This window comes from Anolis sagrei, chromosome 1 (assembly GCF_037176765.1).
Source record: "Anolis sagrei isolate rAnoSag1 chromosome 1, rAnoSag1.mat, whole genome shotgun sequence".
Taxonomy (NCBI): domain Eukaryota; kingdom Metazoa; phylum Chordata; class Lepidosauria; order Squamata; family Dactyloidae; genus Anolis; species Anolis sagrei.
In genome coordinates, this window is record NC_090021.1 from 23,392,828 (window position 1) to 23,409,224 (window position 16,397).

Sequence of the window (16,397 nt, forward strand, 5' to 3'; positions counted from 1 at the left end):
CGGACCATTATTGACTTCTTTGTATTTACATTAATTTCCCTATTCAAAGAGAGCCTCTTGAGCTTCTCCACATTTCATCTTTTCAAAACCAGATTGAATAATCTTGTATAATGAACAACCTGATGGCCACTTTACTACTGCTCTAGGTCAATCATGATCATCTTAGAAAGCATAAATGTTATTATTTATTTATTTATTCTGGAATTTCTACCCCCGAAGGGGGACTCAAGACGGCTTACAATGGGCACCGATTCGATGCCACTACATAACAATTACAACAATAAAACCACAATTGAACATAAAATATAATTAAAACAAGTAAAACAGTAAAACAGTCTCAATCAGCCATATTGCCGTTCCAGTCAATGTCCCTCTAAAGTACTACATACATCTACTGACCGAAAGCCTGGTCCCAAAACCATGATTTTAATTTCTTTCTAAAAGCCAGGAGGGAGCAGACACTGGGTGAGATTCTATGCTGTACTGAAGAACCATAATACTTTGCCAAGCACAGCTATGCCCTTTCTCTGCACACTCAGCCTACCTGTTTTCTGGCTGGGTTTCCTCCCCCAAAGCTATTTATTGTCTGGGGAAGAATTAAAGGAAGATGAGGGACAATCAATTCCTTTCATGCAGCCACCTACATGAAGATGGTGGCAACCTTCCAGACCTTCAAGGGACCCTGAGGAAATCCCAACCCCTCTCCACAGGAGGTATGGATCTGGCTGTCTGCTTGGTTGTCTTTCATCTCCCCCTCCATCCATCTTTCCTCAATCACTGAATGGCCACAGGGTGGAACACCCTAGAGAGGGAAAGGTATTGGATGGAATGGCTGGATTGCTCCATCTGCCATGACCCAAAAAGTTGCAGAAGCATGCATAACTCTCAATAACATGATGCTGGACCCTTGGTTGCCTCAGGCAACACCACAAATGATGCCTCTCCCAACTCCCTCAAGTCAAGTCATCCACAACCAGTCAAATACTTTTATCACACAAGGCAGAAAACCCCACAGACCCCTTTCCTCATCCACACCAGTGAAAAATACTAAAACAATTGACAATAAGAGCTGGCAATTTATCGCTAATAACATAATATGACAGCTAATAAACAGGGATGGTTATCTGTGGAAAACTATTGTAAGGCATATACCCACACAGAGTTTGCCAGCATTGTCCTAGTGGTACATACATTCATTTGCATATTGGAAAGGGCATTGCATGTTTTGACACGCTCATGCAGCACAGGAATAGGTTATAGAAAAAGGAAAGGGGGCTGGCACTTCTGGAAGGAAGGAAGGAAGGAAGGAAGGAAGGAAGGAAGGAAGGAAGGAAGGCTGCCTATACAAGCATACCCTCCAACTGTCTTGATTAGGAAGGGACAGTCTTAATTGATCCTCTGTCCTCTCGGGGCCTGTCCAGACGTTACCTTTCTCCCAGGAGTTCCCCCAGCAAACAGGAGAGTGGCCAAATGCCATTCCCTGTAAATGTGGAAGCAATAGCTACAAACGGCAAAAAAGCGAGATTTTCAGGTGCGGGAATATCCTGGTTCTGAGCAGAAAATCCACATCTTTGAATGTCTGTATGTCCCTGCACTTTGAATTCATGGGTTGTTTATCTGGGTTTGTTCCTGGGTTTTAGGGTGCATCTAGACAGACCCTTAAAGTGGGAGCTCTCACATTTTAAAGTGCAGATGACGTACCACAGAAAAACAATTTCATTTGCCACAAAGTAGGAAAACCCTGGTTTGTCATGAATTTATTTGTTAGTGGGTTTGTTCCACTCTTTCTTGGAAGACGCGGGACAAACCCACTACTTCAGTTGTCTGGACTGCTTCTTCAGGAGTTCTGGACTTTTGAGAAAAATAAATCATCCCAGAAATCCGCGAGAACACCAACCCTCTCCCCAAAACCCTCAAAACAAAAAGGAAACTCACTGGAAGCCATTTGGCTTCTCCTTCTGTCTGAAGAAACATACCAATGATGCCTGGAAAAGAAGTGGGGAGTCAAATCATTCCTGGCTCCCCCTCTGTTTTCAGGAGTCATTGGTATGTTCCTTCAGACAGAGAGAGAAGCCAAATGGCTCACGACGAGTTTCCTTTTTTATTTGGGGGGGGGGGGGGTTGGGGGGGGTTGAATGACCACATGTTACCCCAGAAATGTTCGGGATGGCAAGTGGACAGCCAACAGCCAACAGGGAAAGCCTGAGTCCCTCTTCGGAGGTCAAGAAGACCGGGTTATAAAAGCTCTAAATAAATAAATAATTTTTCACCTTCCTGTGTGGATTTAAATGGCCTTTGGAGCAGGTTTCTCAAATGCGTGTGTGGAACCACCCTTAGATGTTTGTTCCTGATTGGTCAGTTCCTAAAAAGAAGGTGACAGTTGAGTAGGACACGAACACTTTGTTTGTGTGCCAGTAACATCATGAAACATGTGGAGGGCACATTTTTCTCTGGCCAGGACAAAGTTGCGGCCCCCTAGTCAACGTTGTACATCTTTTCACAATAAGTGCAATCATGAACAGACATATATAACCCAGGAACAAAACCCTGTCTGCACAGATGACCCTGCAGCTTATATAACTCAGGAACGGAACTTATACAATGAGTTGCATCTTCGCATCTTAAGTTGTTCTGTTTTTTTTAAAAGCCAAAATTTCCGGTAGAAGTCTCACAGCAGCCATTTTGGAGGCTGCAAAATCCCACAACAAAGCAGCAAGGGTGGATGATGGAGGCAGAAATCCCGGCACCAACAGATCTATATCTGGACATCTTCTCAGGTCCCAGAGTTTTGTTTGTTTGTTTGTTTGTTTGTTTGCCCCTGATTAAAGCACGTAATTTAGTGCTGTCTGGAATTGCCCTTGGATTTTAAAAAGATGCTTTTAAAATGGATCAGTTCCCCCCTTCTTCTTTGACTTGCTTCATTTGCTGAGTTTGAACCATATTAACTCAGCAAGAGAGAGCTGAGGAGGAGAATTTTGCCTTTTACTGTAGTCTCAGGCAAAAGCCAAACTCAAGGAAGCCCCTCGAGTGCTAGATGAGTGCCTGACCGCTGTGGCTGTCTGGATGAGGACGAACAAGCTGAAGATTAATCCCAGCAAGATAGAGGTCCTCCTGGTCGATCGTAAACCAGACCGGGGTATTGGGTGGCAACCTGTGCTGGATGGGGTTACACTCCCCCTGAAGTCACAGGTCCGCAGTTTGGGGGTCCTCCTGGATTCTTCACTTACGTTTGAGGCTCAGGCGTCGGTGGTGGCCGGGAGGGCCTTTGCACAATTAAGACTCGTGCACCAACTGCGACCATACCTTGGGAAGGCGGATCTGGCTAAGGTGGTCCACGCCTTAGTCACCTCTAGATTGGATTACTGCAATGCGCTCTACGTGGAGCTGCCCTTGAAAACGGCCCGGAAATTTCAGATGATCCAACGGGCGGCAGCCAGGTTGTTAACTGGGGCTCCTTACAGAGAGCGGTCAACCCTCCTGTTCAAGGAGCTCCACTGGCTGCCATTCATCTACTGGACCCAATTCAAGGTTCAGGTTCTCACCTACAAAGCCCTGAACGGTTTGGGACCCGCCTACCTACGCGATCGTATCTCTGCATATGAACCCTTCAATCTTCTGGGGAGGCCCTGCTGTTGATCCCGCCAGCATTGCAGGCGCGTTTGGTGGGGACGAGGGAGAGGGCCTTTTCAGTGGTGGCACCTCGACTCTGGAACTCACTCCCTAAAGATATCAGACAGTCTCCAACTCTAGCAGTCTTCAGGAGGAGCTTGAAGACGTGGCTGTTCCAATGTGCCTTCCTGGAATAATGATCCCATAGCACTTTGTCCTCCAAAGCACTTTACATTTCCCTGAGTCTGTTTGTATGCCCTCCACAAACACCAGTATCACCTTGCATTCATGCCCCAGCATTATTTCCAATTTTAACTCTACATTTGGCCTTCCCACTGTTTTAATTTTGTGTTCTTTTTTGATAATGTTGTGTATTTTATTGTCTATGTTTTTAAATTTGCTGTATTGATGTTTTATTGCTTGTATTGTTGTGTTTGGGGTCGGCCTCATGTAAGCCACACCGAGTCCCTTGGGGAGATGGTAGCGGGATACAAATAAAGTTAATAAATAAATAAATAAATAAATAAATAATAATAATAATAATAAAGCAAACTGCTGCTTAACTTATATGTTGTTCCCTATTAATAACTTATACCATGGGGACCACATTTTAAACTTGTTTGGTTTTCATCTGTTATACCTCTGTAAAGCTACAGCATCTCCTCCCCAATCGCCAGAAGACAATGCTTCAGATACTCCCAACAATGCCTGCATTGTTTTGTCTCTTTACATTCCTTCCTTTCTATCCCCCCCCCCCCATAACAAACTGCACAAGGGTGCAGGAGTCTTCTGTTCCTTAGCAGACCGCCTGGTTTAACAGGTTTCTGGCTCCTGCCTGCTGCATACCACATAAAATCGAATGGACCATTAATCCTTCCCCTCTTTCCCTCCCCAGTGCTTTCTATCCCTCTTTGCACACTGATCTTGCCACCACCCCTTGGCTAAATCTTTGCTCCTTATCAGATTTTCTGCTATTGTCCTGACTGGGTGGAAAGTTGATTTTAAGCAGTCAAACTCTGCCCCCGTTCCCTAATCTTTCACTGGGTGGGCACCACCTGTGCCAGCTTTAGTTCTTGCTATCTCCACAACAGCTCTCCTATGCATTATCTGTTTGTTTAACAGAGGAAAAATAGACTGGGTGTGCTGGAATCTTTTGACTTTTGCAACAAGCACACAGTTTGGTCTCCTTCTCTTTGCTGCTACTTTAAGGTTGGCCTCTCTAGAATGCGTGTCACCGAGATGTTTCCATTTCCATTTGCTGTAAATTTACCCAGTGAACATCAGCATTTGGGGGAAATGGAATGGCAATGCAAGTTGGTCGATATGGCCTTGAAAAAGTTGTGTGTGTGTGTGTGTCAGGAGCAACTTGAGAAACTGCAAGTCGCTTCTGGTGTGAGAGAATTGGCTTTCTGTAGGGATGTTGCCAAGGGGATCCCCGGATGTTTTGATGTTTTGAGGCAAGTTGTTTCTGATGTAAGAGAATTGACAGTCTGCAATAATGTTGCCCAGGTGACACCCAGATGTTTTACTAACCTGTGGGAAGCTTCTCTCATGTTCCTGCATGGGAAACTGGAGCTGACAGATGGGAGCTCACCCCACTCCCCGGATTTGAACTGTCAACTTTTCGGTCAATAGTCCTGCTGGCACAAGGGTTTAACCCATTGTGCCAAGCTATGTCTCACCATATGCTAAATTAGGTCAAAACCAACCCTCTTTAACAAAAATAGGCATCTTTCCAGTTAGTTCAAGCTATAGTAGAAACCAATAGATTCATTTGTTACCTTTTCTATAATGTTTGCATTGTATTTTAAAGCCCAATTTCTTTTTGTTCCATTTCAGTATCATTATGTGGATAATTTTAAAGCAGATACCAATATTTATATGCAGTTTTAATTGAGCAAAAAAAATTTGTGTACATGTTTGTACATAATTTCCCCTCATATATGTATTTTCACCTCTACGTTTTGCTTTTTTCTTCATAAGGGGCGCATTGTGTATGCAAATTCACCTGGCATACATATTTTCTTTAATCAGAGAACTGCATTACAAAATTTGAAAGGTAATTGTGTGTTTCCATCCACATTATTAATTCAGGAATTGTGAAATAGGTTGGTTAATATTCAAATGAGAACACAGCCAATTTCACCCCGTTCCCTAGCTAATAGCTTCTTTTATCTGCAATCCAGTTTCCAAGGTGTCTGCTAATTTTTATTTTTTTTAAAAAAAATGCAACAATAGAGTACAGAGCTAATATTTTCACCCAGAATCAAAGCATCACTATCAATTGTCAGACTCTGCTACTAAATACAGCTTTATTTTATTTTATTTTATTGGGGGAGGGGGGCACATGTTACTCCTTGAAGAAACCCAGATTGGACCTCTTCTTTGAAGCAAAAATTAAACTGTCCATCCATATCCGAAGTAAAGATGACCACTTGTGGGGATGGGTTTGTTAAATCTTTATCATTCCAACAGCAGTCTCACATTGTCTGCCACCAGGCATGTAGCCGGGGGGGGGGGGGGCCTCGGGGGGCTTCAGCCCCCCCCCCCCCGAAATTTTCATGGTGGTTCGCGAAAAGGCCTTAATGGTGCATTATTTAAACTGTTATGTTTATTCATATCATGATCTGATCACCATACTCAATATATCCCATATGCATGGGGGTATTGGGGTAATGATACAAAAGGTTTGCTAGGGTAGACCCTCTTTCACTCAGACTCAGCCCCCCCCCCGAAACTCAGCCCCCCCCCCCGAAACCCCCCCTGAAAAAAATTCAGCCCCCCCCCCCCCCCCCGAAACGAAATCCTGGCTACGGGCCTGTCTGCCACCCTACTGATTTACTTTTCATAACACAGTCGGCTTCCCCTTTTATGGGTTTAACATTTCTGGATTTGATCTTGCATGAATTTGATGGATATGGTCTCTCTAGAAATCTCCAGGTCTTCCACCATGATTCTGTGGTATAAGTTGTTCTTAGAGTTGTGCTGATGACTTCGATCCTTACCAGATGCACTCTTCTCTGTGTCTTCTCTCTGTTTTCAGGTGTTGGCAAAATGGCATCCCACAGAAGCCATCCCATAATGCACAGCCACTTCTGGTTGGAATCCATGTTGCCAGAACCTGAACACGGAAAGTTGTTCTACTTGATTCCAAATTGCAAAAACTACAAGGGATGGGAAGCCATCCCAGAAGACTTGGAAAGGCAGTAGGGAACAAAGGATGGCGGATCCCTCTGCTTTCCCTCACTTTTCCCTACTTTCCCCCTGCCTGTCTGATGATGTCCCTAGAGATTCCTACTACTTCATCACACTAGAGAATAAAGGAGTTAAAGGGTCCTTCCTAAACTACAACCCCCAGAATTCTGCAGGATTCATTCTCTAGTGTTATGAGGTTCCTAGAAAACATTTCTCCACAGTGTTATGGTGGAAGACCTGGAGATTTCTAGAGAGACCATATCCATCTAATGCAGTCCTATGGTATGAAATAAACTGGACCCTATCGAAAGTATAAAAATCTTTTTTACTTCAAAGAATATCTTTTCAGGGAATTCTAGGGAATTCAGTTCACCTCTGTGGACTGGAGGACCTAGAATTTTGTAATTTTGCCAATTTTGTATTCTTTTGACAGGTTTTCAAATAAAACATTACCTGAAAGTTGCTGATAAAGAACACTGGTCATTATGTTTTTGGGGCTATATCTCTTAGGATTACTCATTTGGGGACCACATCTCCTTGAATTACTTGTGAGTTTTAATCCAGAAACTATAAATCCAGTTGATATCCAGAAAAAAAGTATTTTTTTTAAGTGTGGCCAAATATTCTAGATATAAGAAGAAAGAAAATTAGGGACTTTTTCACATGGCCTCTGGGGCCGTGCCATTTCACCAGCAGTCACTGGTGAAACGGAAGGCAAGTGGAGAGCCTTATGACACCCTACGTGCCCTCCTTCCCCATCATATGGTGGGGATGACACAAGGTGTGTTGGTGCCCTCTCCTTGTCCCCATCAGATGGGTGAAAGGGCAGCAACGTGTGTTGCCCCATCGCCCTTTCCCCTGTCATATGGGGAAAAGGAGATGAAAGTGCAGGTAACTCTGTCAGAACTACCCAAAAACACTTTCCTCTCCATTGTAGAGGAGGAAGCATCTTGCAACACTTCATCTCTACTTTGGGAGGAATGTTGAATGGGGCCAAGCCACTGTCATCTGATGACGCTTGACGAGCCCTGTCAACAAAAAGAAGAACGGGACAAAAAAAAAATACCCATGTGAAGAGGTCCTGATGCCGATATCCAAAACAGGTTTTAAAGTTCATGCTGACTATCATGAATGAGTGAGTAAACTGCTCCCCTCTAGATATGCCTATCAAAGAATTAAATGTCCCTTTTTTGTGTTCCAAAAATCACATTATGTGTTCTAGAATGAATTAAGAACTCTAATAACCCAATATCCTAGAAAGCATTGTTATCATTATTAGGCATCTGTTTTAAAATGCTGAATTTATGTATTATTAATTATTACAGCAAACAAGAATAACAATAAAACTCCTCCCTGTTTCCTTTCCCTTGATGAGAAATTAATATAAGAGGAAAGGGGGTGGGGGGAGAGAACAAAGGAAAGAAGGAAGGAAGGAAGGAAGGAAGGAAGGAAGGAGAAGCATTTTTTCAACATCCTACTTTCATCTCTATTAAATTGTAATAATAGAGTTTATAATGAAGAACACAGACGATCCAAACTAATCCATCCTTTCAGATCACAGTTACGTAAATCATTCTCCCCTGCATTCATTGGGAACTGTAATGCCTATGTTTTCATCACAGCCATATTGAACTAAAGGATAGCAGTTTTTAAAAAAGGTTTTGCTTCTGGTTTATCCCAAAAAAGTATGAGACAATTTTTTTCATAATGCCTATAAACCATAGCTTTCTATGCCACAGATAATGCATGGCAATTTTCCCACCCTTGAGTTATTTACCAAACAAACAGCTGTCGTACAAAATGAGTGTCTGGCCTCATACCTGAATAGCTCACTCCTGACACCAACAGAGTCTATGACAGGCATTTTCTCTAAGGCACAGTTTTTCAAACTGTGCTCCTCCAGATGTTTTGGACTTCAGCTCCCACAATTCCTAACAGCTGGTAAGCTGGCTGGAATTTCTGGGAACTAAAGTCCAAAACACCTGGACTAGCCCAGTTTGAGGAAGGAGGAGCACAGTTTGCTCTAAGGAATAAATTCTAGCGTTTTGGAGCAATCTCCAAGGGCCCTTCCACACAGCCATATAACCCAGAATATCAAGGCAGAAAATCCCACAATATCTGCTTTGAACTGGGTTATCTGAGTCAACACTGCCATATATTCCAGTTCAAAGCATTCAGTTGTGTGGAAGGGTCCTAAGAAGGACCTTCCTGTGTCCCCAGCAAAGAGGTGTCTGTGTGAGGATAGTGAGATGGAAAGAAGATCCTGTGGCCACAATCTAGTAAAGTTGGAGGTGTGATTTATTGCTTTCCATTTTAAAATGCTAATCCATGCATATTAAATAGGCATGATGGACTACAGATACCCAAAGACACAAATTCTCCATGCTTTAAGTCTTATTAAGGGACTTTCCCCCCTTTTCTCAGAAAAGGTTTATCACACTCAAAAGGTCATATATATAAAACCGATAGTTCGTGTTTCACTTTATTTTCCTCTCTCTGTGGATTTTGAGGGAGTTTTGTGCCATAAAACCACTTTTACTGCTGCTAAAATAGATTTACGAGATTGTCCAGATGGTAACTGGCTTGCTTTTGCATCCAGAAATATGTCACAACTTTTATGTCCGCTTTCCATCTTGCAACATGGTCACAAAGCAGCTGCAACAAGAACACATTTACACTGATGTTTATTTGGAGGACAATACTCCAAAGAACTTTTCACACCTGTAGTGCTATGACATAACCTTTCACTGCCTTAATTTGACAGGTACAGTTCCTAGTAATCTGTTGCCATTGCACCTTTCAGTTACTTTATAAAATATCCTATTTCTTTTTGCTTCATGCCAGAAGGCTGAGAGGAGATATGATAGCCATGTATAAATATGTGAGAGGAAGCCACAGGGAGGAGGGAGCAAGCTTGTTTTCTGCTTCCTTGGAGACTAGGACGCGGAACAATGGCTTCAAACTACAAGAGAGGAGATTCCATCTGAACACAAGGAAGAACTTCCTGACTGTGAGAGCCATTCAGCAGTGGAACTCTCTGCCCCGGAGTGTGGTGGAGGCTCCTTCTTTGGAGGCTTTTAAGCAGAGGCTGGATGGCCATCTGTCAGGGGTGCTTTGAATGCAATATTCCTGGTTCTTGGCAGGGGGTTGGACTGGATGGCCCATGAGGTCTCTTCCAACTCTTTGATTCTATGATTCCCCCCTTTTTTCTCTGCTTACCTTAGATCCTGCAAACTGATTTGAAAGCGCAAAAGTAGTTTGCGTTCAATTAACTACTAAGGGCGAAAAAAAGGGAGTGGCAGAATCTTGTTGAGGCAAAAGCAAACTGCTACAGCCATTCCTGGTTTATGTGTTCTTCCTCATTAATAACTTCTTGACCACATTCTGTTGTTTCTTGGTCACACAGATGCCAGATTTTGCATGTGAAATGTAGGGTATGCTTTGATTCATTCCTGCATCCCATGGAATCTTGTAGTTTAATGAGGCACCATTTCGCTCTGGCTGAGAATTGCAAGTATCCTCTTGTCATCTTCATCAATTTGTATTAAGGCTTCAGATATCCTCCTTCTAAAGTTGTAGCATTCCTTTGTGTTTCTCTGACTCCTTCCATTCCCCCCCCCCCCCCAAACAGAACAATCCTATTGCTCACAGTTGAAAGGCACTGTGCAACTATTTAATCTCCACTTATTAATCCTGGTAATAAAAGTGACAAAAGAGAAACCATGGCAAGATTACATAATGAAGATGCTGTCTGAATTTCCCATAAAACTGAGGCACTGTGATGGTGAGTGAAGGCCTCATTTGGAAGCAAGCTTGCTTATGTGGACTCGCAGAGGAAGAAAAAGATGGAATAGCCACCCAAAGTCTTTCGTAGTCTTCTTTTGGAGACTTCTGGACTACTACTCCCATCATCCCCATTCAGAATACTGGAGAGAAGTTTTAATTTCACCCTCTTTCCAGCAAGCTTGCCTTTAGTAGAGAAAAGCATACAGATATAACTATATCTGAAGGGCATGAGTCATGTAGCCCTCCCATTGTCACTGCATTACAATTTCCAGTACCTTTAGCCATCTTAGCTTAGGAATTGCAGTTCAATAATATCTGGAGAGCTCCTGCTCTACCTTTTTTCCAGCTCAAGTGGGCTGCTACTTAAGAGGGAGTGTGAAGATAGTTCTTATCTCTTGCTCTACTTCTTTTCCAGAACAAGCATGCTGCTACGTGAAAGAGATTCATTATCCTGAAATTATTGGGCATCCAACAGCTCACCAAAGAACTAATTGACCATTGGGGAGCCAATCATGCTTGGAAAGTAAACAAACAGGGATAGTTTTCCTATTGACACCTCTATGGCTCTCAACTTAATTGGGCTTACAATAGTTTGCCAAATTTGTCAGATGGTTTAAATGAAAGCTTGGAAGAAATAACTTGGGGTGGGGGATTTTGGGAACTGTCATCCTCTAAAGCAGTGGTTCTTAACCTGTGGGCCACAAACCAACAGTGGGCTGCAAGGATGAAAATTTGGTCTGTGAGCCTCCTTCCTCTTTATTTTTTATTTTATTTTATTTCTACTCCTTTCACGTCACCTGCCACTTCTTTCCTGTCGCTGACCAGCCCCGACCCCTTGGATAGATCATGTCAGCTCTAGATTTTAAATATGGTTTTCTGTGGGCAAGCTTATGGCGACTACTGGATGGCATATGTTCTGTATCAGAAACTAGAGCTGATGTGGTCTATCCAATGCAATTTTCTGAATCAGCATCCCAAATGACCAAACTGAATCGAAAGTTGACCAAAAGTTGACCAAACTGATTTGTAACCCTTTTGATACTAATGTTGGAAAGTAGTCCCTGGTCAGTTTCTCAAGTCGCTTCTGACACAAAAAAAATCCCTGCCTTAAAAGCATGTCTGGGGATTAGGGGTATTTCTTTTGTATTTTGTTCATAAAATGATAAAACCTTCACGTGTTTGTCAATTGTGTAATGCACACCAAAAAGAAAAAGCAATTCAGACCAGGTGGAGTTCACCCAGTATCATAGGCAACACAAAAAGTTATTTCCTTCTATATGTTATCTAACTGTTAAAAGCATAGATTGGTTCACAGGGATGGCAGGATGAATTGGCCACTGTAAAGGCTCACCCCAAGCCTTAGCAACACTAACAAATGTTTTGGAATTTCCCCAAACTTTAGGCTGTTGTTGAAATAACCAAAAAGGCTCAAGTCAGCTGCAGGGGACTCCCTGGTTGGAGGAAATGGGTAAACACAGCTGGTGTAACTGGCATGGCTTGAGTCATAAACTGTGATTTGGAAGTCTCAGAATTGGAACTCCCAGCAACTTTTTTTGTCAGAAACTATATCTTTTGACCCTGGCTTTGACTTAAATCCAAAGCCTTCTTTACGTCCCTCAAAAACTAGACAAAGGGCAGCTGAATCCTGGCAAAATGTCAGGCAAAATCACCACTAAGACACCTATGTTACTAAGCATCCTCAGGAATCAGTCGTCATAAATTTACTAAAAGAACAACCACTAAAAATACTACAACAGCGTATTGTTATTAAGCCTTCCCGGGAGCAATACTACCTGCAATCTGCCCTATTAAAACTTGATTGGGCATAATCTCTGTTGAACACAGGGAAGGCACTTTTAAAGTACACGTTGTTCTTGTAAAAGTCTTCCTATTGAAGGATATTTCAATAATATTGTATAGAAAAAAAAAATTACCATCCTCCTGCCTATACTTGCAGGTTGAGGGCCTAGATACCCTAAAGTGGGCATGGGAAAACTTTCTAACTTGTGGGCCACATGGCGGGCCAGTGCAGGATGGGCAGGCTGGAAGGGAGGGGGTTCTCCCCAAGCCCTCCTCCCTGCCCTTTCCTCTCCTTTCTCTTCTCTTTCAGAGACATAAAATGAAGGAAAGACAGGAAACGTTTGGAAAAGCATTGGCCTTGGTCAGGCTGAGATGGTGGACTTGAGAGAAAAACTGTATCCATTAGAGACCCCGTATTGCCTACTCCTGATATAGAATCCTAGAATCCTGGAGATCCCCAGGTGCCATCGAGTCCAACCCCCTGCCATGCAAGAAGGCACAATCAAAGCACACCGGATAGACAGCCTTTACAGAAAAGCCTGCAGAGAAGGAGACTCCACCACACTCCCAGGCAGCCTATGACACTCTCCAACACCTCTTACTCTCAGGAAGTTCTTCCTAATCCTTTCAGTAGAATCTTTTCCCCTTCCATTTGAAACCATTGCTCCCTTGTGCCCTGGTCCTTTTAAATCCTGAAACATGGTTCTCATGTTCCCTCTCAACCATCTCCTCTCCCAGCTAAACATCTCCAACAGGAAAGGAGTAAGGAAAAAAGAGAAGGATGGAAGGGAGGGAGGGAGAGAAGGATGGAAGGGAGGAAGAGAAGCAAGGAAGGAAGGAAGGAAGGAAGGAAGGAAGGAAGGAAGGAAGGAAGGAAGGAGGAAGGGAATGGAGGGAGAGAAGGAAGGAAAGACAAAGGGGAAGGGAAGGGAGGAAGAAGGGAGGAGAAAGAAAGAGGGGGAAGGAGGGAGGAAAGAGGAAAGGAAGGATGAAAGGGTGGAAGGAAAAGAGGAAGGAAAGGGAGATGGAAGGAAGGATAGGATGGTGAGTGAGAGAGGGCCTGAGAAAAGAACCCAAGAGGACGCATCTGGCCCCCGGGCCTGGGTTTGCCCATGCCTGCCTTAAAGGCACCAAATCCTATTGGAGGCTAAGGAGGGTCATCCCTGGTTAGTATTGCAACCATTCCAGATATATACTGTTGAAACATTACCTATTGAATATCTGCCTTTTTGCCAGCTGCTTATATTATGAACCAGATCTCTAATATTCTACTGCAATGGACAGACTTTTGGAAACTGAGGTCCAAAGCATTCCCTGGGACCAGTCACATACCTTCCCTCAATCTAAACTATTTCAGGTGGTTGTTGTGAAGATATGTGCGAGAAAAAAGTTATGACCATGCCTTGCTCTGAGCTGCTGGAAGCATGGACTAGATAGAAGTGTAAGAAATAATTTTCCAGGATGGAAATGAAGTGATGGAAAGCATAATCTTTTAGCTTGTTGTAAAGGAGTGTATCAATCTATTTAGCACTTACCAGTGCTAAAATTGCAGTGGGTTTTCACCTTAGTTGGAAGTTTCTCTATACATTCAAGCAGTCAAATTCCTGCCATCTCTCCCTATCCAAGAGCAATGAGCCATGCTTTTCCAGTGCGCTGCATGCCCAGTAGCCCTTGAAAATGTGCTTCTGTACTCTATAGGCCACCAATTCAGCCAAGTAATTAGCTGCTTGAATGCTACACACACACCTGCACAAAGTAAGGCTGCTCCACACATAAATTAACAACAGGAGAGTATAGCCTTGAGGTTCAACCAACTAAATTTGCTCTGTGCATTAAAATTTGGTCGACAAAAAAAACAGAAGCAGAATTTAAATACCCCAAATCCCATCAGTATCCAAGAGAGGCAAGTAAGGAAGTTAATCAGCTTCATGTGTTGTTATCGAGGAGAGAAATCCTTACAGAGAGCATTTCTGGCCATGATGATTTGAAGATGCTGGAAGTTGTAGTTGATTTTTCCCCCAAGCTCTGAGGCAGGGAGGTAAAGAATACAGTGTGACCCCCTTATCTTTGTAGACTCATGCTGTACTTATTAATACTTGAATTCCCAGTTCAAAAAGGATATCTCTACACTCAAGAAACCAAACCGGAGGGGGGGGGGGAGAGAGAACAACTACAATATTAGGTTCTTGTGTGTTTTTTCGGGCTATATGGCCATGTTCTAGAGGCAATGCCTCTAGAACATGGCCATATAGCCCGAAAAAACCCACAAGAACCTAGTGATTCCAGCCATGAAAGCCTTTGACAATACAACTACAATATTCTTTTTATTTCAACCTTTGTTCAAGAAAATGTGTTTATAAAAATATTCTTCACAGAAAAGGAGTTTTCTATGTTTTCTGATTTAAAAAGCAATGTGTTTTTGAAGGTTTTCATAGCCAGAATCATTGGGTTGCTATAAGTTTTCTAGGGTGTATGGCCACGTTCCAGAAGCATTCTCTCCTGATGTTTCTCCCACATCAATGCCAGGCATCCTCAGAGGTTGTGAGGTTTGTTGAAAACTAGGCAAGTGGGGTTTACATATCTATGGAAGGTCCAGGGTGAGAGAAAGAACTCTTGTCTGTTTGAAGCATATATGGCATCTATAGCAGGCATCCTCAGAGGTGAGGCCAGGCTTTGAAGCTGCAAGGACATTGAATGCTAATCAAAGTGGCCAATTGCAACATTCACTCTTGCTTTGAAGAGACAAGAGTTCTTTCTCCCACCCTGGCCATTATTTCACAGATATACATACCCACTTTCCTAATTTACAATAGACTTTACAATCTCTGAGGATACTTGCCATAGATGTGGGTGAAACATCAGGAGAGAATGCTTCTGGAACATGGCCATACAGTCCGGAAAACTCACAGCAACTCAAAAAACCCACCAATATTTTGTGCAGGCAATGGGGTAAAGTGATTTCTTCCCATAAAAGAAATTCTAAACAGTAAAGGAAAAGACAGGCTTTTTGCCCAAACCAGTTTTTCCAAAGTTTCAAGGTGTGATGATAGTTGCACAGAAACTCTTCCAGTTTTGCAAAGCATAAGAAAACTGCTGTAATTCTTCATCCTTGACTATAGCACTGGTAGAAAAACATGGGGATGGATTACACATTGAAGATGACATTGACTGGTCTCCCAGTAAAATTCCATGAACAACACCAGGCAATTGCACAACAAAAACCATTATCTAAGAAGAAAAAATCCAAAGTCCCTGAGAAACCCAGGCTGGAATTCCCACTTAACCAAGGCATAAGCCACTTAGGAAGCACTGGAACCTTCTCCAGAATAAGTAGACAGAGAAAGACAAGTCAGACTTACAAATTCGACGATGGCAAGAGCATCTGGAAAAGAGGCCAGAACCTTGATGCCACTTGGTAATGAAGCCCCGGCTGTTGTTGAAGACATCTTTCCGGTTACTTTCCAAAAACCACCACACGCAAGAGAAACACAAGTCCTCAATCTGTACAGGTAGAGTCTTTCTTCCTTCCCTCCTCTGAGGCTAGTGAGTTCTTAACTGTTCTGCTATGTTAATCTTACCCGCCCTCAAGGGAAGGAATTGAGCATAGGTGTGGCCAACAGTGGAGGTACCTGTCCTTTATGTTTGTCTGCCCTCCAACGAAGAAAGGGACTGTTCTGAACTGAAGCAACTTTGCATTCTCCCAATTTTGTTTTCATGATCTCACTTTGTTGCAAACACCTTGTGATCCTATGTATAGGTCAGGTGTAACAAATGTGATTTAAAGCCCAAATTCCAAGGGATGGCTGTGTTCATCCGTTATAGTAAAAATGACACAATCCCATGAAACTTTTAAGACTGATGAACAGATATGGGATATTAGGCAATGAAAAATCATGCTCTAATATAGCTAGTCTATAACTGGTTATAGCCCTATCGGGGATGAGAAGGGCTTATAAGTACAGTGAATATATAATAAATAATATTTTTCTTGGGTTGTTGTAGGTTTT

General features: G+C 42.8%; 1 protein-coding gene across 1 annotated transcript in view; it reads right to left on the reverse strand.

Moving 5' to 3' along the window:
- The window catches only part of MAL (mal, T cell differentiation protein), a 44,687-nt gene extending 28,667 nt beyond the window's left edge, over window positions 1–16,020 (reverse strand). Inside the window, exon 1 of the mRNA XM_060755100.2 lies at window positions 15,750–16,020. Coding sequence (XP_060611083.1) covers window positions 15,750–15,836 — 87 coding nt within the window. The 5' untranslated portion in view covers window positions 15,837–16,020. The remainder of the gene's footprint in view (window positions 1–15,749) is intronic.
- Between the last annotated feature and the right edge of the window lie 377 nt (window positions 16,021–16,397).